This window comes from Microtus ochrogaster, chromosome 2 (genome assembly GCF_000317375.1).
Source record: "Microtus ochrogaster isolate Prairie Vole_2 chromosome 2, MicOch1.0, whole genome shotgun sequence".
NCBI lineage: Eukaryota > Metazoa > Chordata > Mammalia > Rodentia > Cricetidae > Microtus > Microtus ochrogaster.
This window is the reverse complement of record NC_022010.1, coordinates 96,490,806-96,515,517: the sequence shown is the minus strand read 5'-3', so window position 1 is coordinate 96,515,517 and position 24,712 is coordinate 96,490,806. Positions and strand designations below refer to the sequence as shown.

Here is a 24,712-nt window from a genome sequence, read left to right as displayed (position 1 = left end):
ATGAGCTACTACAGCAGCTACTACGGAGGCCTGGGCTATGGCTATGGTGGCTTTGGAGGCCTGGGCTATGGCTATGGAGGCTATGGCTGTGGATGTAATAACATCCGCAGACTGGGCTATGGCTGTGGTTGTGGAGGTTATGGATATGGCTCTGGCTTTGGAGGCTATGGATATGGCTCTGGCTTCGGAGGCTACGGTTATGGCTGTTGTCGCCCTTCATGCTGTGGTGGATATGGTTTCTCCAGATTCTACTGAGTGAACAGCTGATCTTCCGACTACCTTCCTTATACCGTCCATCTTTAGAAGGGAACATGCTCTCTTTGTTATAGAGAAGACATTTATGGTTTATTGATTATTGTTCTGAAAGAAACTGGTCATCAATCACTCTGGAAGAATCGAGACTCCCCAGTTGAATTTATAGATTCATCTATTATATGCAGTCACTAACATTTGTGGTGGCTCTTCATGGTCTGTAATTTAAATTCATCATAATAAATATGTTTAACTGACCTAGCAAGCATGAATCTGTCATCTTTTTCAATACATTATAATCCAGAATGTGGGCTTATAGTCAGAATGTCAGTTCTTTGTATCAGCCAATGATTTGCTTCACTAATATTTTGTTTAAAAATAAATTTAATTCAAATTATACCTACTGTTTGACTTCCTGTGTTGGATACCATTCTAAACGTAGAGGATATGAAGGTTTGTGATAGGTTAAAACATGGTTACCTTCATGTGTTTTTTTCTTTTGTTTTCAGCAATTGTTTTAATTTCCTTTTTTTGTTGAAAATAGATTTGTTCATGGAATAAGATTATAGTGCCCCTCTACCAACTCTTTCTAAATATTCCCCATCTCACTAACCATAAAAATTCACACCAATTTTTTTCTTTCCTCATTAGAAAACAAATAGACATTTAAAACATATTAATGCAAATAATAATGGTGACAATAAATAGAATAAAATAAAAAATAAAATAGGACAAAAACAAACAAACAAGCAAAAAAGAGCCAAAGAAAACATACAGACCGGTTTTATAATCTGATTCTGTGCACAATTATGTCTAAGACTTGGTTTCATAGAATTACTTATTCCAAAGTATTTGTTGGTAAAAAGTAGTGTTTGTGCTCAAAGAGTAACATTTCCAAATGAGCATCACATTGAGGTTTCAATCTTATAATGTCTTTTACATATAATCAATTCAGTTTTGAATACTGATCAACTTACAAATAGCTCTACCGCTTATGAAGTAAGGTTCATTTAATTTACTTTTTAGTTTTGTAAAGTGTGAAGTTCCTGCTGTCCTAAAGGTGCTGTTTGTCTAATCTAAGTTCCAGAAATCTCCGAATTAAAAATACCTGGAATACATTTTCCAGTTTAGTTTTCTGGGGTACATAGTCAGGTAATGTTTGTGTGAGGTTTATATTATAATTAGATCTACAAATTTTATATTATTTAAGACCTCTTAGGGGAAAGAAAATCTCTGTTTTAACTAATGTCTTAATGTTTTGGATTACAGTCTCTCTTCCTTCCTTCCTCTCTCTCCCTCTTTTATTGTTGAGTTCTAGAGCCCAGGATATACCAGAACTTAGGGATGTGCTTGTACTTCTGATCTCTTTGCCACCACTTCCTGCATGCTGGAATAGGGGAAAATACTGCCCTACCAGGTACATAGAATGCAGAAGAACAAACCCAGGACTTCACGTTAGGCAATAAGTCTGACAACTGAAAGACATTCCCACCTGAAATATAATTTTCTTAATATCCACTTCTCCTCTCATCCTCTCTCGGGGAGCAAAATTTGTGTCCCTGTCAGGTAACTTTCACTCTCAACAGAATGCCACCTGAGAAAGCACAAAGGGTTTGTAGACCTAGAAGGTTTACAAGAGAAAAACATCAATTAACAAAACAATGGGATAGCCAGGCGTTGGTGGCGCACGCCTTTAATCCCAGCACTCGGGAGGCAGAGGCAGGCGGATCTCTGTGAGTTCGAGACCAGCCTGGTCTACAGAGCTAGTTCCAGGACAGGCTCCAAAACCACAGAGAAACCCTGTCTCGAAAAAACAAAAAACAACAACAACAACAAAAAAACAATGGACTGCAACATCACTTTCTCCTCATATTATTATAATATAATATTATATATTGTTGTATTATGATATTTAAGATAATATTTATTTAATAATATTAAATAATTTTTTCTCTCATTTTTATATGCTGTTATGGTTTGTTTCTTGCTTAACTTCTTTTTGAATATGGCAACAATTATTTGATAATTTTTGAAAGTGGCTGCTTGGTGTATTTTTATATTTATGCATTTATTTTTAATTTTTGGTAGTATCGTACATTAGCACAATGCATCATGATTACGTTCAACTTCAACACTCACATCTCATTTTCCTTCAACTTCTGTCATCCCTGTTGCTCTTCCTCTTCCTCCTCTCATGACTAGGCTTCTCCCTGCTCCCTTCTCCTTTCCCCCATTCCTTTGCAGGCTGCATTGAGGAGGCACAGCTACTGCATGCTCATCATTACAAAATCTGTGTTATATTGAGAAGTCACGCTCACGTTATCCTTCCCTCTTCTTCAGTTCCCTCCATTCTTTCCTCCCCTCTTCCACCATGCTCCCTCTGCCTTGGAAATTGTACCATATTTGTCCCATTTGGGGTTTATTTTATTTTTAGTTGAAAGATAAATTTTTATATATTTATGAACAATGTGATTTTTGTATCTGGTACAGCATAGAATGAGTGAATAAGACTGATTGATAAATCCATCATTTATTATACTTACCATTTGGTACTCTTTGACACTTTTCTTTAAGATTTACATCATTGTTGCTAATTTTGATGTTTTAGATAGGCTTCTTTTGGTACATGTTATACCACTAATTTATATTATGTATAAATGACTTACAAAATTATATTTAGAAATATGTATATTTACATATATACATGTATACAACAATTAATGGAAAGGGGCCACGATCTGAAAAAGAGCAAGGGGTGATATATGGAATTATTGTGAGGGAGGAAGGAAAGGGAGAAATAAAGTGATTATTCATATTGTTCTATTATTAAATAAACCTAGGGTGTCAGACATTGGGGTAAAACATAATTGATACAAAGAGCTCTGAAGGAATGATCACCTGATCCTGCCTCTCCACTTTTCAGATTGAAAAGACCTGTGGCTCTTTCTAAATCCTTACCTTTTCTTCCTGTGACTCTCTATCCTAATCTGGGTCAGCAAAAACTATGGTTAATTCTGGTCAGTTGATCTTAGCCATTTGGGCAAGTGTAAGATGGTATCTCAGAGTTGTTTTGATTTGCATTTCCCTAATTACTAAGAATGTTGAGCAATTTCTTACTTATCTTTTGGTCATTTGAGATTCTTCTGTTGAGAATTCTCTGTCTAGGTCTGTATCCCATTTTTTAATTGAAATATTTGGTATTTTGATGCCTACTTTCTTGAGTTCTTTGCATATTCTGGAGATCAATCCTCTGTCAGATGTGTGGTTGGTGAAGATCTTTTCCTGTTCTTTAGGCTCCAATTTTGTCTTATTTACTGTGTCTTTTGCCTTACAGAAGTTTTCAGTTTTTGGAGGTCCCATTTATTGATTGTTGCTCTCAGTGTCTGTGCTACTTGTGTTATAGTTAGGAAGTGGTCTCCTCTGCCCATGTGTTCAAGGCTACTTCCCACTTTCTCTTCAATGAGGTTCAGTGTGGCTCGATTTATGTTCAGGTTTTTGATCCATTTGGACTTAAGTTTTGTGCATGGGGATAGATGTGGGTCTATTTAAATTCTTCTACCTGTTGACATCCAGTTATGCCAACATCATTTCTTGAAGAAACCTTCTTTTTTTCTATTGTACAGTTTTGGCTTCTTTGTCAAAAATCAGATGTTCATAGGTGTGTGGATCAAGGTCAGGATTTTCAATTCAATTCCATTGGTACACATGTCTGCTTTTATGGCAACACCAAGATGTTTTTATTACTATAGTTCTATAGTAGAGCTTGAAGTCCGGAATGTTGATGCCTCCAGAATTCCTTTATTGTACAGGATTGTTTAAACTTTATTTGGTTTTTGTTTTTCCATATGAAATTGAGTATTGTTCTTTTGAGGTCTGTGAAGATTTGTGTTGGGATTTTGATGGAGATTCCACTGAATTTGTAGATTGCTTTAGGTAAGATTGCCATTTTCATTATGTTGATCCTACTACCTATCCAAGAGCCTGGGAGGTCATTCCATTTTCTATATCTTCTTCAATTTCTTTCTTTAGAGACTTGTTCTTTTCAGGTTAAAGATTTCACTTGTTTGGTTAGAGTTACCCAAAGATATTTTATATTATTTGTGGCTATTGTAAAGGGTGATGTTTTGGAGAGGATGTGGAGTAAAGGAACAGTCCTCCACTGCTGGTGAAGGTGTAATCTTGTATAGCCACCTTGAAAATCAGTATGACAGCTTATCAGAAAATTGGGAATCAATAACCCTCAAGACCCAGCATATACCCAAAGATACTTAATCATACCACAAGGACACTTGCTCAACTATTTTTATAACAGCATTATTTATAATATCCAGAACCTAGAAACAATCCAGATGGCTCTCAACTAGAGAATGGATAATGAGAATGTGGTACATTTACACAATGGAGTATTACTCAACTGTAAAAAATAATGGCATCACGAAATTTTCAGACAAATGGATAGAACTAGAAAAAAAACATTTTGGCTGAAGTAACGCAGAATTAGAAAGACAAACATGGTATACATCATTCATAAGTGGATACTTGATGTAAATCAAAGGATAAACAAATGACAATCCATAACTCCAGAGAAGCTAGGTAACAAGGTGAACACTAAGAATTATGCTTGGATTGCCCTGGGAAGGGGAAATAGATGATATTCCTTGGGTAAACTGGGGACAGGGGAGAGAAGAAGGGAGGGGATGGGGAATGGGAGAATGGGATCGTCGAGTTGGGAGAGGGATAGAGTGGGAGAGCAATGAAAGAGATATCTTGATAGAAGGGGCCTTTATGGGGTTAGGTAGGAACCTGGTGTTAGGTAGGAACCAGGAATTTACAAGGATACCAACCATAGTTCCCACTCTCCCCCTCCCCCTCCCCCTATCCCCCATCCACTCCTCAGAAAGGGTAAGGCCTCACATGGGGAGTCAACAAAACCTGGAATGTTAAGTTGAGGCAGGACCAAGACTCTCCTCCCTACATCAAAGCTAAGTAAGGCATTCCACCATACAGATAACCAATCTTTGCCAGGAAGACTCCCGGCAAAAGTAGAGAAGATTCCTAAATTGGCTTTCCCCGGTAATCAGATTGGTAACTACCCTAACTGTCATCATAGAACCTTCATCTAGTAATTGATGGAAGCAGACACAGAGATCCACAGCCAAATACTGGTAGAGCTCCAAGAGTCCAGTTGAAGAGATGGGGGAAGAGATTATATGAGCATGGTAGGGTCAAGCCCACAGAGACAGCTGAACCAAGCTATGGGAGCTCATGAAGTCTAGACCCACAGCTGGGGAGCCTGCATGGGACTGAACGCATCCTTCTTCATATGGCTGGAAGTTGTGTGACTTGGTCTGTTTGTGGGGTCCCTGCAGTAGGACCAGGATCTATCCCTTGGACATGACCTGACTTTTTGGAGCCCATTCCATATGGTAGAATGTCTTACTTAGCTTTGATGTAGGGAGGAGAAGCTTGGTCCTGCTCAACTTAACATTCCAGGTTTTGTTGACTCCCCATGTGAGGCCTTACTCTTTCTGAGGAGTGGGTGGGGTATGGGGTGAGGGGGAGGGAGTGGGAACTATGGTTGGTATATAAATAAATAATTTAAAATAAAAATTTAAAAAAAATTCTGGCCCGCTGAATGTTGACTCTGACCTCTGATTCAAGGATTAATTTTTTTTGTCTGTCTCCAGAGTTTAAGAGTATGATGAAAATATTCCACAGCAGAGAAAAAAATATATAATTTCATGCAATATCAAAACATGAAAGAAACAATTAAAAACACTTTCGTGGGATGGGGATGTAGCTCAGTAGACAGAGTGTTTGCCTAGCATCCACAAAATCCTGGGTAGGATCCCCAGGAGCACATGAACTGGGTATGCCATTGCAAGTCTGTAATTTCAGCATTCAGGAGGTTAATGTAACTATGTCTGGTCTCTCAGTCATAGGAATTCTCTTGTCTCGGTCTCCCAAGCAGTGTGATTATAGGTGTGAGCCACTACATCATGTTTGCTACTGTATTTTTACTTAACACAATCTTCCTTGAAAAAGCTGGACTGCAGGAAAACTCGCAATCATTTACTTTAAAATTTTACACAATGAAAAAATGGCAAATAAATTTCTCATTTATCAATCAAATCTCATTGCTATGACTGCTGATTATGTCCTACTATATACAAAAATAAAGAAAACATGTTAGATAAAATATGCTTTCCATGTCTTTAAGATGCAGGCCAATGTATGGTACTAAGAATAATAACAAGTGAGCGTGGCAAAAGTTTTGGCACTAAACTCAATGTCTTCCTGTGGAAAATAGTTCCATTCTGAAATGGAATTATCTTTGATGGCCTGCTGGTTGAAGAGATGCACCCACCACAGGTTAGCAGAGGAGATGGGTTCTTTCTGTAGCAGATGGCACAGGCCTTGAATTTTAGTGTACTCGCAGATCCTTTAGATTCACAGAGTCCCTGCCACAGTCAAGATATAAGTGCATATATGTTGGTTAAGAAAAAAAATGTGTGCTTGATTTTTGTGATCTAAATATTACTGGTTAGATGTGACTACATCTTCAATAACAGTGTTCAATTATTAACTGAACAATTACTGTCAAAGTCATTTTCAAACCCTTTGTGGAGTTCAAGTGTGTTTGTAGGGTCGTGTTTACAAGTCTGAAAGTTTAGTTTTGATAGATTCTTCAGAAGAAATGAATGAAAAAGGAATTAGTGATTCATACAGAATACTATTGTTTGTATAATCTTAAGAAAACATACTTTTTCTAAGTATAGACCATGATTTTACTTCCTGTTGCTATCTATAATTATAACTATAATTACAGTTCTACAAACTCAAAGTCGGTTGACAAAATGAAGAATACTGAATTTCTTAGCAAATAATTAGGAGATTTTTGATAAGACCAGAGAGGGAAATGCATACAAAACATTTTTAAATTATTGATTTCATTATGAAGAAATTATCATGATTTATAATTTTGTGTTTACTTACTGGGAGAAATATATATTTTAAGAGTAGACTGGCAATGCAATTCAGTGTAGCTTAGCACTAATAAATCTATCACTTCCATTCCTGGCAATACACACTCAAACACACACACAGTCACCCACATGGGACTTGGGTGGAGTATGTCTTTCAAATTAAATTGCTACCATAAAAAGTGACCAGTCTGACCTTTTCTTGAATCTCTACTTTGGGGCACAGAGATTTAGTTCAGTCACACACTTATTTCACGTGGGTTAATATTGTGTTTGAGAATCCCTGCAAGAAGTAGCACAATTGGTGGTTTAGGACATGTGATGTTAGAAGTGGAAAGGCCAGTGGCTTGAAGGTTTGTTTATGAATGTTTTGGACAGATGAAGGTTTGTGAAACTGCCTCCCCCACCAGGCAATGAACAATAAACACTTACTGCATTTGTGAACAAATTGATGCAAAAATCATTTTTGTAGGTAATAGTTTGAATGCAAAAAGATTATCTTTTGACTTTTCAGTAATATAAATATAACTTGATATTATCTTTTTAAAAATAAAAAGTAATATCCACAGATAATTCAAGTCCCCTTATTTTTAATGCTTTTATAAAATCAATTTTAGAGCTAAAGTATTATTTGATGACAAGTAGAAGAATAATGGTATTACCTACCTTCACTGATGCTGAATAATTCTCACTTCACTTAATTAAAATGTCCCCATCAGGTCCCAGCAAGCAAAATACAGTGTAAATGGAAATATACAGATATTTTTCAAGATAATAGTCTTGTCCTGAGAAAAATGTTTCATCCCTCTTGTTTGTTGATGATTTCAAAAATTATGAGTCATGTTTCAAAAGAGTGGTTATATAACTTTGTTTAAACACTTTTAATTATTTTAGGGAATTGTATCAGGATAGTCAATGTTCAATTAATGCCAATTATGTGGGAAGAATCTAATTTATGTGTTTTTTGAAAGAGAATAGCACATCTTACAAAGGGTAGAATTACAATGAACTGAACATTTTAAGCAAGCCTAAAGGAGAACATGAATAAAGTATTATCTCACTACTAGCTCTGAATTATGTATAACAAGGGGCTCTTTATTTAAAGGGGGAATTCACAGATCATAGTTCTCTGTGTGAATGGGGAACAGGAATAGAATCCAGCATCTGAGTGTGAGAGCAGAGAGAGAGAGAGAGAGAGAGAGAGAGAGAGAGAGAGAGAGCAAGTGGGCAGGTGTGTACTTTCTTGGTACCCAAGGCCATGCCGAACATGGTCAAGTCCCTCAAATGTCATTGGCTGAAGGAGGTTCCCTAACACCTCCCAAAAGAGTTCCAAACCTAATGCAAAACTATATACAATAAGAACATATATCAGATATGAAAATTAGAATTACAACCAGCATAAACAATATCAAGCAAGAAACATCTGATAAATGTTTTGATAATTATTTTATTCTAAGGAGTCTATGTCTTATATTAAACATCGCTTGGCTAATTCATAAGTGGAAAGTAACTATGACTATCTAGTCTTCAGCCCATCAAAGACCTAAGAAGAGAAATAATATTACTTGAGTAGGCAGGAAGTACAATCAAGAGACTTCCAAAATGTGAAGTAAATGACAGAGACTACTGGCTGCCTGGGCAATCACCCAAAGACTCATTTGCAATGATGGAACAACCAACTTTGGATAAGGTCTAGAGACACTTAGATGCCTAGACAGATTATTTTCAGAGACAGAAAAAGTTCTTAAAACCGTCTTACCCTATCTTGGCAAAATTTGGCAGTCTTTTTTCTTGTATCCTGCTTGTTCAGTCTGGACACTGAACATTTTGTCAGAGGTGGAAGCATGGGCACTTCGTTGCCCAAGGGCCAGTTTTGTCAAGAAGAAAACAACTTCAAGTGGAGTGTCTTTGGTGCTCAACATTCTCTTAATTTCTTTCTGCAATCCCAAATATCTACTTCTGCAAGTAAAATGGATTCTAAAGACAACATAATGACCTAGGTATAGAACAGAGTGTTTTTAATCTGATAGCTTGAGGGTCATTTGTTCATGTCATCTGCACAACTATGGTTTTAATTTACATCTTCTCATAAATGTGCATGCACAAATACTCTTATATTGTCTGAGGTTTCTGTCCCTCCCCATTTCCACAGTCATTAAGTCTCAAAGAAATCACACAGAGGTCTACATTAGTTATAAACTGATTGGCCTAGTAGCTCATAACTTATATTAGCAAAATATACAATTTTCTAGTATATGTTAGCCACATGGCTCAGTACCTTTTTCAGCATGGCAGTAACATCTTGCTTCTTCTGTGTTTGGGCAGGGACTGCAGAGGAATGGTCTTCTTTCTTCTCAGAATTCTCCTGTTCTCATTGACCACCCCTACTTCCTGTCTGGTTGTCCCGCCTATACTTCCTGCCTGGCTACTGGCCAATCAGTGTTTATTTAAACTATAATTGACAGAGTATAGACAATTGTCCCACACCACTCTTATCATCAAAATCAGAGGCATTATCCTACAGCAACTTATAATTGATAGCTAAGAACTGTGATTTTTATAAACTTTCCCCAAATGTTTATTGTTTTCAATTTTCTCCATAGTCTTACGTATTTTGTGCTTTCATTTATCTTTCATTTACCTTTTGGACAAATCTATTTCCTCCAAAAGAATAACCAAAGATTTTTTTCAAATGTTTACTTGGTGAAAAACAAAACATATAATTCCTATACTTTGTTTATCTCTGAAATGATTTATCAAATTGTCCTTTAATTTTACAATAGGAAGCAATCAAATGAACACATATCAGGGTTTTTGAGGAAGATATTTTATTAGTCTTTCATACTTAATGCCACTTTGTAAGATTTATAAATTAAAACAGAATATTTTACTATTTTTTCTTATCTCAACTACATCACATCATCCTTCAACAGAATTAAAAGGATTAGAAACTAAGGGAAACAATTTTCTCAGGATTTGGAAGGCTAAATTTTCTAGCATCGTATCTTTTTCTCTGCATGCTGGACTCAATTTGTTTCAGTAAATCTATTATTGGATATACTTGGTTGATTGATGAACCGTTGCAAAACCGTCAGCCCTATCTTTTAATTAAACATGAACATAATCTAACTTCCGATGTACAGGGCCATTGTTACTTTTGATTGTCATTACTTCAATACTTTTCTTCCAGTAAATCTAGTTTCTGTCCATGTAGATATATCATTTTCTGCATAAAGCTCTTAAAATGTCCAAATATTTATAAAAATAGACTTTTGCAATACATTCAAAAGTAACTTTTCCTTATTGTTTGTTTGAGACAGTTAAGAGTACAACTGGATAAATAACTTTCAAACATTCCTATAATTAATGAAAGTTGATTCTCCTACATGAATACTAGCATAGTTTGAGTGTGTTCTATTTTGAAAAGCAATTTCTAAATAACTTGGATTATTTCCTTCTAAATAAGCTTCATTCATTTGCATAGCTTGAAACTATTAATTTTCCAAATATTTGAAATAATTTGTGAAAGTTTAAGTTGTATGTTTTAGAAACTGCTAATGATCCTGAAAGAAATCATTACCTATTTTTATTAAGATAAGACACAATTCCAAAGTAGTGCCATTTTAATGATAAACCCAGTGATATTTGTTAATAATAAGGGAATGTGATATTGACTATTCAAGGGATTTAAAAATTATTTTTACCAAGACAATAGCAGGTAAAGTTTCAGTTGTTTTGTGGATCACTACTTAAAAGATTTACTAATTTTCATTTTATGTGTCTGAGGGCTTCACCTGTATTTATATAATTGCATTGTGTGAATGCTTGTTGCCTACAAAGGCCAGGGAATGATACCAGATTCCCTGGAACTGGAGCTAAATATTACTATCAACTGTCACATGGGTGCTAGGGCACAAACCATGGTCTTTTTTAGGAACCACAATTGCTCATTACCACTGTGCCATTTCTCCAGCTCAATAGTTTCTTAAAAAAAAAAACTCAGAGAAATTAAAGACAAGAATGGTATTCTGAAACCTGAGGATATGTATTTCTAGAAAGAAAATGACTTAAGACAGTCATTTTGTCTTGGATAGAAGATAGAAATCACCGTCAAATCAATTTGAAGACCAAATTGAATAATTTTGCTAAATGTTGTTCTATATCTATTTCCTCCAATATTAACTCATCCCCTCCTACCCTCTTGGATGGAGCAGAGAGTCTCATAATGCTCAGAAATTTCATGAAATTCACAAGGCTAAAGACTCTCAGAAAACTGCAAGACTCAGGGCATTCTCAAGTTGTAAAAGTGGTACCCAGTAGCTGAGAAGAAAGTCTTTGTTGGAGCTCAGGGCAAACAAAGTTCCATGGATGTAGCCTTCCTCGGGTGTCACTATAGGAGGGAACTTTTCAGTAATAAAATTGCTCTTGAGTAACTCATGCTTTGTTAGGTAAGACTGATACATTAATTGATCTATCACCTTGATTCTATGGAATTGCTTCTTTTCTTCCTCTCTTCCTTTGCTCCTTATGTCATTTATTTTCTATCTTTATTCACTTCTCTCCTCCTAAGGTTTTAACAGTGGAAGGCAGATATAACTGTTCCCACAATATTCCCTGTTTTTCTTGGAAAACAGGTCATGATGACCTCACAAAAAGAGTGGATGATTTGTAGACTCAAACTCTATTTTCTGGAGTCACAAGTAGAAGGGTATTAACAACTGGAAATATGGTTTAACCTCTCTAAACAAGGCAAAGGTCTGTCCTGGGGACACACTGGGGGAATGTGACCATGGTGGAAGAAAATGAGAGTAGCTACCATAATCCTACCCAATTGTGCTGTTCTCTTTACTAGCTGAAAGAAAATGCTTGAAATGCAGAGAAAATGACTGCAAAATCATACCTCAAGGGAAAATTGTTAATAGCTATCCAGGAGAAAGAAATGGGAGGAATTTAAGGTCCTAATCTTCCCCTCTGAGCAACAATGAAAGCATCTGGTGAAGGCAGTTCTCTAACATCTTAGCATCAAACCATGCAAAACATCCAAACTTAGCATGTTTGCCACCCATTACTCCCTCTGCTCTACTAATATGACATTAGTGCAAGTAACAGTGGAGTGAATTGGGAGAACTGCAAAAGACAGATGCTGTGAGAAACACAAGCTGGGGCATCCCGGGAACGGAGCAATTTGAAGTTAGTTACAATTGGCAATAAGAATCCCCACTCTCGCAATTATAGCAACAGTAAAAGCAGAACACAAGCTAACACATACAGAGATTAGCATAAATCTCCACCAAGTGAGAGGGCATTCATACCATTTCTAAACAAATCAAGTTTTACTATGATCTTGCCAATTCTATGCAGCAGGTTCAGCTTAAAGAGAACAAAAAAAGATAGGAGACAGGAATAGCAAAAGGAAATAAAAATTACTGTCAAATGAAAATAAAATGTCAGAGTAGGAGAGAGAGCTATAGCACAGAAAATGGTTATATGAAAGAGGAAACAGACAATACTACTCATTAATATATAAAACGCTATAGTGATAGCAATGGTTAAAATGCAAGACCAGACAGAAACAGTATGTGAGACACAAACACACATACAAAGAGGAAAGAGAGAGAGAGAGAGAGAGAGAGAGAGAGAGAGAGAGAGAGAGAGATATGAAATAATCAACTAGAAATGGTAGGCATTAAAAATATTACAAATGTAAAAATGGTATCTACGTCAGTAATAACAAAGGTGTTTAAAAATGAAGATTCAAAAGTGTAACAAAAATCTATAAACAAAGAAATATATTCAGAACAAAAAGCAACATAAATTCATAAGGAACATCAATAGATATAAGCAATACATATCATATATATATAGAACTGCATTAAACTTATATTTCTGTATCTATCATCTATCTACATATGTATGTATAAAACATTGAGAACAAGTCAAACACAATATTGTAAGGAACACTGAACAATTTTTTTCTACAATTAATGAAGGGCCCAAACTGTAGTTCTAAGACTAGGTGAGGAGATTAGAAAGTACATATTTGAAACCATGTTAAACAAAGAAAAATGAACCAAAAAACCCCTCAATCTAAGTGCATCTAAACCCTCTGAACATCAGAGAGATGGAGAGGGGGTTATTTTAATTATGCATTATTTTAATTCTAATTCATTGATAAAATGTATCTTCAAAGTAATATTAGTGACTTAATAGATATATATTTTCTAAAATTGAGAAAAAGTTTTACATATGACATTTGAAATAGAGAAAAAACTAGGAATCTTGTATTTTAGATGCTTACATTATATAAAAGCTTATATTTTATTTGAATTTGTAGTCAGAGTATTACATCACAAATAATGTGAACTCTAGGAAAGAATAGAAATATTTTGAGAAGCGCAAATTATAAATCAACGTTTTAGATAAATGGAGTCATTATAATAACTGCTTAAAACCACAGAATATGAGGTAATAAAGGTAAAAGTCAAACATGCAACCAATGGAAAATAGCAAAATGGTTACAGCAAAATGTACTCCCGAATTGATTGGTCTGATTATATCAATGTATCCAACAAATTCACCACATTGTGAGAATAAAAAGTAAAATGATGGAAGGAAATGAACTGTATATATTGCCCACAATAAAACATGACTGGCTGTGCTAGTTCTGGTGTTTGAGGGGGAAAAATTCAGAACAAAAATGATCAAGGGGTATATTATTGCTAAAGGGGGATATTGGGTAGGAGAAAAAGGACTAATCATGCCCTGTATTTGTAATATATCAGTGCCTCAACTTCTCCTCTTTGATGTATAGATCTAACAAGGGATTCAAAATATATGAGGCACGTGCCATTTCATCCAAATTTAGACCTTTACAAATGTAGAGCTCAGAATCCCAGCCCTCGGCCTTAGTTGTTGATAGGTCAATTAAGCAGTCAGAGAAATGCTGAGGATATCTATTGATTACATTGACCTGATAGTTATACAATGCCAGATTCAGTGAGTTGTGTGCTCAATTCGTGTCAGCAGGACAGAGGATGGTGCTGACTAGACAAAAGTCTTAAGTTTAAAAGAATGTAAATCATATAAAATATGTTCTTAAACTCTACCAGAACCGGGAAATAGAAATAAGTCGCTGGAGGACAACTGGAGAATAAACATTCAAAATTAAGCAACATACTACTAATTAAGGCATTAACGAGAGAAGTCACAAAGGTTAATTAAAAATTAAAATCTTCTTTAAGTAAATCAGCTAAGCTGATAAACATGTTGACATGCTACACAAAGGAAAAGAGGGAGAAGACACTTATACTAAAATTAGAGGAATAGAGACTCCTCTATTGCCCTCACAGTCATTAAAATGGATGAAGTAGAATAAACAGATTTTATGAGGCTTAGATTACCTTGACGCCTAAACTTGTCGTTGAAAGACGGTTTCTAGCTTATTTGGTGAAAATAATTCCAAAATTATTCAGTAAGTGTCTTAAAAATTCAAACTTCTATCTATAATAATATAAATGCTAATATTACTCCATTAAAAAATCAGGAATGCAAAACTATTGGGTTCATGAGTTTATGCAGTCTACAGTCCAAACTATTAACCAATGAAGATGCCTCAGGGTTAAATAAGCACAGAAGAAAGTTGACAAAAACGCATGTATTTAATAAAGTTTTGGCACATTAAAATCAGAAGACATCATTCTGATAAATGTGTCAGCAAAGAGCTTGGCTAAGACTACGCACATCAAATGTGGAAATGTTTCTATCTGAAGGTTAAGAGCAAGGAAGGGATTTCAATATAATACAAGTGAGTGCCTGGGGTAAGGGGCACAGGGGAGGGGCACAGCAGAACTGACTCTGTGCAGGAATCCCTAAAGAGAACAACAAGATTCTAGAAAGATTAAGCAAATTTAACAAAATCTCCCAATGCAACACCAAATCAGAAACAAACTTCTGAAGAAATCAAGGCGTGAAGCCACACACTACATTAGGCATGTACTTCCTGCAGCTGTGTAGTAAACCGAATTATAATGATGGATTTGGTTTTGTAAATATATTTTCATTCATTGAGAATTCCATGCACTGTACCTTGGTCATGATCATGCTAATTCTGCTTTTCTCTCTTTCCAAATTTCAGCTCCCTACTCGCCCAACTGTGTGTCCTCTGTTCTTTGTAATTAATAGCACACTGCTCCAATCCATATTGCCATATACTTCCAAGACAGATTTACCTTATAAAAATAGATAAAGCATCCATAAAGGGGGAGTTATAAATAATTTTAGGGCTTTATGGAGAACCCGAGTTATGCTTGGTTTGTGAAAATTAGCACAACGCCTTGTTTTACCTCTAAACTGTGATGTGTAGTGAATTCAACCCACCAGCTTCTCCTGGTTGGTGAGGCCATTGTGGAGGAGGATGGATGGATCACAGAGAGGTACAAAATATAGACGTCATGTTGGAAAGACACCACGTTCCCTGATCTCTTCTCTGTCGCGTACCAAAGGAGTCAGTGCAAGGCTTCTGCTTTTTAGGGGAAACTGAAATTAGATTTTAAAACTCTGCTTCATGCCAATTTCTTTGGTTCCTTGACCTTAGGTTTGATGGCCAAGACCCTGAGTGGGATCTGTGGAGCTGGCTTTGGGTAAACCATCTGTGGCAGTCAAGGGCTGTCGTTCCTGTTCTATTAAGCAAAGACATCGTATTTTTCTGTGTTCTTCTGAATAAATGTGTATCTCACTAAAGACATTAGAGCCTCTCTCTTGTTTTTCCTTCTTGTCTTCAAAGACAAGCATATTATTAACCTCATTTGCTGAGAAGCGCGCTAACTTCACACATCATGACAAAAACACCGAAGAGGCCAAAAGAAAACATCTTTAGTAGAATACCAAAGAGGACGAAGGGGGGTCCCTTCACAGTGACTTCTGTGTGGAATTGCTGCCACCACTTCAATTCATTCGTGTCAGCAGAGTGTCTATTCCTTGACAAAATGTCTGCATAACAAACCTGATTTCCTTTTTGTTTGTTTATAAAAAAGGATTTTGTGATATCATTTCTTACAAAGCCCAAGCCATAATTTTTTGATACAAGCAGTTTTCTGTCAAAAATGTAATTATAGTTATTATTAAAATTTGTTTAAAATTGTGTCTTTGGAGATTTTAAAATAAAACACTTATATGTTTATGCTGGCTGATCTTGCGTGTCAACTTGACACAAGCTAGAGTCAAGAGAGAAAGGAGCCTTAATTGAGGAAATGCCTCCATGAGATCCAGCTTTAAGGTGGTTCCTCAATTAGTGATAAATGGGGGGAGAACCTAGTTCATAGCAGGTGGTACTATCCTTGAGGTGGTGGTCATGGGTTCTATAATAAAGCAGGCTGAGCAATCCAGGGGAAGCAAGCAACTAAGTAGCACCCTTCAGTGACTTTTGCATCAGCTCCTGCCTCCAGGTTCCAGCCCTGCTTGAGTTTCTGTCCTGACTTTCTTTGGTAATGAACAGCAATCTGTAAGTGTAAGTGGAATAAACACTTTTCTCCCCATCGTTTTATGGTGTTTTGTTGTAGCAATAGAAACCCTGACTAAGATGATATGACTGGGGAAATAATGCTTTCTATATCATCTGACATTTAAAAAATAAGGAGACATTGATATTCCAAATATCTTCTGAAAGCTGAAAGTTGAACACCCTATTTTCTTATAAGTAAAATCATCGTTGACTATTATAAATCTTCTGTGTAATATACAAAAGGTATTTTCTTTTCTGCTGTATTTCATTGTTCACTCTCTAAATCTCTTTGCAGAAGCATCCATCCTTGTTTATGCTGGTTTGGTATTAACAGTCTCCTTGGTTGCTGAAAGAGGCTTCCCTAAACCCTGCCTATGCTTGCATTTCTTTCTCTTTGAGGTCACCCGAGCCAATTATACTTCAGCAGCACTTAAGTAAAAATTTATTTCTTTGTCAATCCTTATTGACAAATTTCATTATCATTTCATTACCTCCACATTGTTCTCCTATGTCAATGAGCAATCAAAATTCAAGGAAAAGTAACAATTCTCTGATGGGTTAAAGAAATGAAGGTCAAAGTAACTCTACCGGCGTCCTAATTAAACATCCCACACTAACCACGTTGCCAGGATACTTGCATAAAGAGAACATTCCGGGTACCTTAGTATGTTTTTGTATTATAATTTATATTCTTTCATTTCATAACTTCGCTTGTATTAATAGACAAATATAATCTCATTATGTATATGTAGAGACTCTGGGTATTTAAGTAGAAATGCTATACGTAGGTCATATGAAAGTTTTAAGATCCATTTTTAGCTTTTTGAGAATCTTCCCCATTGATTTTCATGGTGATAATGTTGACTGGTATTTTCTTTGTTTAATTTTTTGAGATTGTAATTTAAATACATTTTTTCTCCCTTCTCATCTCTTCCATATACTCCTCTCTGCTACTTTCAAATTCACAACTTATTTTTCCCTAATCATTATTACATGCATATATGTGATGTTCTTTTCAAAGATGAACTAAAGATAAACCTCCCACCTATACATGGTGACCTTTAATCATGGAAAACTCATTTTCATCATCAAGATGGATCTTCAGCACTTATGAATCACTATAAACACAAACATGCCCAACCTGTCTATTATTTTCTTTATCATGTGTGTACTTCCGGAGGTTCTTGAAGACTAACCACTGCTTCTTTCTATGACAGATTTTTAACATTTTTACTAAATAATTTGTTTATATCTTTGTCATTTAAATCTTTATTATTTTAGTGTTTTTCTTCTTTTGCTCCTTGATGTCTTCAAATATCATACATAACACTTACCACTGTTTTTCTGATAACTCCTTTAGGTCTTACTGACAGTCAAGTTACAACTGCATAGCCAAGCTCAAACTGAAGTAGAATCTGTTTTTCTAATTTAGAACTTCATCAATCCATGTGAATTTATTTTTCATTATGATCAAGTTGTGGACATTGTGCTGACTTCTTGTTTCCATGGAAACATTACTCTATGTCACCAATAAAAATTAACCTAATAGAAATACAGAAGTGATTTGATTTTTTTATCCATCTCATAATTCATTCACAAAATACTTAAATCAGTCTTCCTTTTAAGATATGGGATTTCCTTCTTTGAGAGATACTTTCTTACTGTACTCCAAATATCTCAAAAATGAACTGAGCCCAACCATTTTAGGAAATGGTAAAAAAAAAGTTGTCCTTTCATTTAAATAAATCCAAGTCTCTTTCTACTACTGCTTCAACTTACTGTGTACCTGTCAGGATCCTCACAGCTGTAAAGAGGGCACTCGTCCATGGCAGTGTTCTCATTGATCTAGTAAAATCACTTTAGGGAGCTGAGAGCTGAGCATTAAGTGCTTGTGATTCTTTATTTCTGGAGCTTAGCAGGGGTCAAAGCAGACAATGTCTTTGTTTTTCTCACATGAGGATATTGGTGTTTTATGAAACTCAGAGACACCCAAGACTACATGACATGCAATGGCTAATCCTGAGTATAGACTGAAGGGCTGTAGCTTCATATATTGATATTTCAACTGACAAGTTCTTTCCAACACAAATTCATTATAAGAAACAAAGAGCAAAATATGATCACAGTGTTAAGAAAAGAAACATCAATAACAAGAAAGAATGTGACTGACGCAAGAAGAGAAGGGATTGCATTTGGTAATTCAGCTGTGTTCTGTTAACGCAGTCATCAGCTTTGAAGACTTGATCATAATTATACTTATTAAGAGTCTGCTCTGAGACATGTAGGTGAGCAAATAAGTGACTATCGCTATGCATCTGTGGCATTAAAAGTTCTCAAAGCAGAAGTATAATTCTGCTGTTTTGTACATTTTTGAAGAAAGTGAGAATGAGCAATGACTGCAGAAGGGGGCCAAATTTGCCCAGCATGAATAGAAGGGTTTTAGAACACAAGTTTATATCCACTCTCATGAGTTTAATTCATCTTTAATATCAAACCCATTCTTAGACTCTGAAACAATGCATTACTAATGTCCTCAACTTTGGCCTTGATGTCTCGGGATACGGTTATGGTACCATCTAAAGTGTTTTGGGTATGGCTGTGGATACTTAAATTTTTCTTTCTTTGGGAGATACTGGCATTAAGATTTTATTGAAAAGACAACTTATTCCATGACATCCATTATTTTTTATAACATTTCATGATATTTTTGTTTCCTTATCAATGTCATTTATGAGAGTCTTGTGGAATGCTGAAGAGGGTGTGACCATGCAGAGCAATGCTTCAAACATTGGCAATTGGCTTTCCTTATCATGAACATTATCATTGTCTGTGTGCCTCCGTTTTATTGTGCTAGCAGCATGCGTAGTTTTTATTTGTGAATTGGATGATTTTCAGCATGCATTCAAGTTGAAGGATGTGATGCCTATGGAGACAGTTTCCACTCCCACCCCTAACCTACTACTTCATTGGATTGCCATAGTAGAAAACTATTGTCACTGAGGATGATAAAGACGTGTTAGCACTGGAGCCTAAATCTCACTTTTCTCAAAAATAGTCACCAGCCAATGACAGGCACAGTTATCACTCACTGTTGCTCAGTGAGTTCTACCAAATGCATTCCTTTCTCTGTAACTCCTGTCCACTTGAGCAGAGTTGTTGAGGAAAAAAATCAGGCTGTCCTGGTTTTAGTGTCCCATCTGGAATTTGCTTTCTTCTTTGTGGTATTTCTCTTATGCTTCACTTCTCAAACTATTTAAGTGTTCTTAGAGAACCAACATATATTTGAACAAGGTGTAATAGATAAAAAACAGATTAAATGTATTTCATAGATATACTAGTTATCAGTGTGAAATGGGCAAGGAATTTAGACCAGTACCTGTAGCACTATTAATAAAAACCCAGAGATAGAAATTGGAGTTTAACTTGAAGATATGAAAAGCAAAACAGCCAGCCACTGGCTATTACATCTTCCTCAGTCTGAAATAGCGATACTGCATCTAGGAATCTCAGAATGAGACAGAATGAGAGCTGTCCCCTCCAGTTTTACATTCACCTCTAGTGCTGAGATTAAAGGTGTGCACCACTATCAACTGGTTTATATGGCAAACTATTGTGGCTCCTGGGATTAAAGGTGTGTGTCATCACTGCCTGGTTCTGTAAGTCTGATCAGTGTGACTGTTTTACTCTCTGATCTTCAGGTCAGCTTTATTCATTGAAATGCACACTACAAATACCATCTTCCCTCCTTCACTGAAGTTTTCTGATCTATGATCAACCATGGTCTAAAAATACTGGTAATTAATCCTATCAAGAAAAAAAGATCACAGTCATGTAACTACTATTAAGATGTACTGTTATAACATATCTATGTTGCTGTTCCCCTCTTTATTTATAAAGCCAATGCTATCTAGGCATATATGTATAGTGCAATCAATAAGGTAAAGAGCCATCTTTGGTCTCAAATATCCCTTTAACAATCTCCCCTGCTGAAAATGGAGCTACTCTGCTAGGTGAGTGGAATTGTAGACTATGATGACTGAAAGTTGTACAAGAACAATAATGACATTTTAATTTTCCAGAAAATAAAATATCTGTAATGAGAATGCCCACTTAGAGTTTTCAAAAACATTGTGGAATTATGCAAGAAGAATGATCTTAGTAAGATAAGCACAGAAAGAAAATGATGGCTTCTTGTGCTTGCAAAGATCTGTTCTATGGAATCTGCTATTGACCAACACAAAAGTAGTTAAAAGTTCATGGCACACAGTTCCAAGGAAAAGCAGGATTTAACATTTACCATATATTCATAAGTAGTCTTTGTTTTCTAAATGATTAGAAATAGCATTTCCATAATCTCTAAAGTTAATTATTGTATCATTTTGAAAGCAAGAAAATAGAATGTTTGGAAAAGATCAAAGCTAATTCGAATTTAAAAGAAAAGGCAATCTTTCCATTGATGATAGGCAAAGATCCAAAAAAATATATTCATTTGTATACGGGCAGATATATGCTCTCCTGTTCAAATATATCAAATCAAAAGAGGGACTTTGAAGAAGGAAGGTCGACAGTAGGCAGGAGGAAGAAATGAGTTAGTGGTGGAGTGCCGACGAGCTAAACATAATGATATAAATTCATGGAAATATAATGAATCACATTATTATAGATAACTAAAAATAACAATAATAAAAACACAAAACCCTAAAATGTTGACAAAGAGAGCTTGGATGACATATTTTAATGTAGAAGTAGAGTAATAAAAAAGATATGGTCACAATTAAAATAAACCTAATTCTAAGTTACAAAGATTAAGTATTAACATGTTCAAAATAATTTGTGATGCATCTTTGGGATTATAATTAATAATAAAGCATTATGGAATTAATGTTGATTTTCACCAGTAACGTACAAAGAGATAGAAATTTCTTTGATGTGGTTTGCCAAGCCTGCACTGCGAAAATATAAAACTCCAGGTATAGAGGGTGACACTCATTCTCAGGAACTTCACCTTCAAAATTATACCTGATCCTCAGTTACTGTTGTAGGAGCTGCGGGTTGCATTCCGCCACCCAGCTCCCGCCACCAGCTAGCTTTACCCGAAATAACAAGACACAAATTGTATTCACTTAAACACTGCTTGGCCCATTATATCTGGCCTCTTCTTGGCTAACTCTCGCACCTGGACTAGCCTATTTCTAATAATCTGTGTAGCCCACGAGGTGGCTTACCAGGGAAGATCTTAACCCACGTCCATCCTGGGTCAGAGCTTCATCTATAGCGTCTGCCTGGGAGAGGGGATCATGGCCTCTGCTCCAGAGAGCAGAGCTGTCGAGTCTGAGCTAACTTCCTCTTCCTGCCAGCATTTTGTTCTGTTTACTCCACCCACCTTTGTTCTAACCAATAAAATGGGCCAAGGCAGTTTCTTTATTAGCCAATGACCTTCCTTCATCAAGTTACTAATACAATGAGCTACTACTATGGTCTTGGTGGCTTTGGTGGCCTGAGATATGGCTATGGTTCTAGCTACGGCCTTGGGGGCTTTGGTGGTTATGGATATGGCTGCTTTTGTCCCCCTTTCTATGGAAAATATCAGTCCTCTAGATTTTACTGAGAAAACTATCATCACATCAGAACTCTGAATATTTTGAATATTTGTGGTCTAATCATATGATTTTCTAAAGAAGGTACCACAATGCTGTGTCACTGTTTGAATCAGTGAAAATTCCAGTCCCTGGACAGGGAGCAGATTACCAAAACTCTACATTATCATCGACTCTTGATCATGATGTGTTGGCTTTTGACTTTTCGTTTCCATGACCTTTCTGAGTTATTTTGAAATAATTTTCCCCCTTGAATCTAGAGTACATGGTTTCATCTTTACACCCTGAGTGCAATAGATTTTTATGTTTTACACTGCTTCATGATAACTTTATCCCCATTGTTTGCTTAGCAATTCTGTATCAGTAGAAATACAAGGGGGTAGTGGGGTCAGAGACTGTATTTGCTGTGAGCTGATGCTCTTTTCTGATAAGATTTTTTCACAGAAATAAGTAGATTCCAACTTTCTGATACATATGAGAGTAAAATTATTTATATTATTGAAGTTTACTCATAATAACATCCCTTATAATAGCTGAAGTTGTAAGGCACATCTTGCCTGCATTTAACATTCCCATGAATTATTAAGAACCCATAGGCCATCCATATGGAAGATACCTTTCATCACACTCCAGGTGGCTGCACATGCCCTCGCCTATCTATACTGAGTGAGCAAGCTGTCACTCTGTCACTTATTGCTCTGAAATTCTTAGTGTCAGACGCCTTTTATACCATCAAGGGTGCAGGTAGCTGATTTACTCCCATAATCTTTGACCCTGCAAATAAAGAAAAGCATATATGGTTGAATTATGTTCTCTAAACATTTAGGTATATTTTAAAAATTTAAAAATATGAGCTTGTTAGAAAGCCCACATCTTGTAGCTAATATTCTTTGAAATAATTCCAAAGAGAGATGGGTCTTTTAAGTGATTAATGAGGCATTCCAAAGTCCGTAGTGGATGCCAAGCTGTGGAACACACTGAACTCTCTATAGAGTACAGGCTCTTCTTCTGTATACAAAACAACTATAACCACATTCTGTTTAAATTAGACACAATCATTTATCAATAATAGTAAGGTTAGAATACTTACAGGAATGTTTTTAATATATGCCACATGAATGTGACATCTGCCTGTCAGAATTCTATCATGTTGCATTGCATTTTCATACCTTGATAAAATGTAGGACCAGCACTACAGGAAGTGGTGCTGAATAAGAACAGAGGAAGAGTGGTAAAGGGAGAGAGGTAAAAAGACAGGCTCATATAGGTGGGGAAGATCACAGCCCACAGGGAGAACTCCAGGTGATCATGAGAACAGATTGTAGACAGTCTGAGGAAATCTGAGCTTTTGTTATTCAAGAATAAAGACAAGAACTGGTTCTTGTAAACAGTCCTTCAAAAAAAAAATGGTTACCTGATAAATCCCAATTTCAGACTTTTACATCTCAGACCTGTCATAAGATGAATTGCTGTGCTATTTAGCCATATGTTCTATGAATCTTTGGTTTAGCTGACCTCAGAAATTTGATAGGCCACATGAAATTTCTCTATTTTGACCAGATTCCTGGATACTTCAGAACTATAGCACACACGAGACAGCCTTTCATACAGGGCCCTTTTAATGTTTTCTTTGTTTAAGGAATTGAAAGTAGATTATGGATTAACTCTTCCACTTATCTTTACTTTTATGTTTAAATGTTAAGAGAAGCTATTGCTTCCTTTTCTACTTCTATGGAAATCTGCTCAAGAGAATTATCGTTGACTTGTGCCTGACCCTGGTAGGGTATCAATGACTCCTATCTATAATCTAATCCTCTATGCCTGACAGTGTTGAGTTTGGATATAAATTATATAATAATGTATACTAAGTATAGAATTAAAACTATTTTTTTCACTTGCAAGTATTACCAAATGGAGATAGCGTCTGACTTAGGGATGGGGATAGTATTTTAACATCAGTACTGGGAAAGAAAAGATCGAAGGACCCCAAAGGCTCATTGGCAAGTTGAACCTAATTGATGAGCTTCAGAACAGTGGGAGATCTCTATAACAAAGATAATGGATGGTATTTCTGTGGGAAATACCATGGATTTCCCTCTGGCCTACATATGAACATGAACATACCTTTCCACGAACCTATAGAAACATCAACACACATGTTCACATAAATACTCTTGTATACATTATCCCTGCTGTTTCTCAACAAATTGAATGCATTTCATTTTTTGTGGATACCAAATCACTTTCATTGTTATATTTCAAACATTAATTTCATCATCAGAGATGAAAAGGCTTTTGTGGCATATTCTTTTTATGATATAACTTAAATTAAAAATTTTAAGAATAGATAAATAGAATCAATTGAAACAGCCTCTTCAACC

The 24,712-nt window shown here is 35.9% G+C and overlaps 1 protein-coding gene across 2 annotated transcripts; it reads left to right on the top strand.

Annotated features, from left to right (window-relative positions):
- Positions 1–255, top strand: LOC101999562 (keratin-associated protein 19-3-like). Of its 2 annotated transcripts, XM_026783805.1 has the most exons (2): positions 1–136; positions 191–255. In XM_026783805.1, exons 1-2 carry the CDS (start codon positions 1–3, stop codon positions 253–255), a joined length of 201 nt encoding a protein of 66 aa, XP_026639606.1. The 2 variants fall into 2 exon arrangements, with proteins under 2 accessions (XP_026639606.1, XP_005345417.1); XM_005345360.1 differs by having other exon boundaries at positions 1–255.
- Positions 256–24,712: the final 24,457 nt, after the last annotated feature.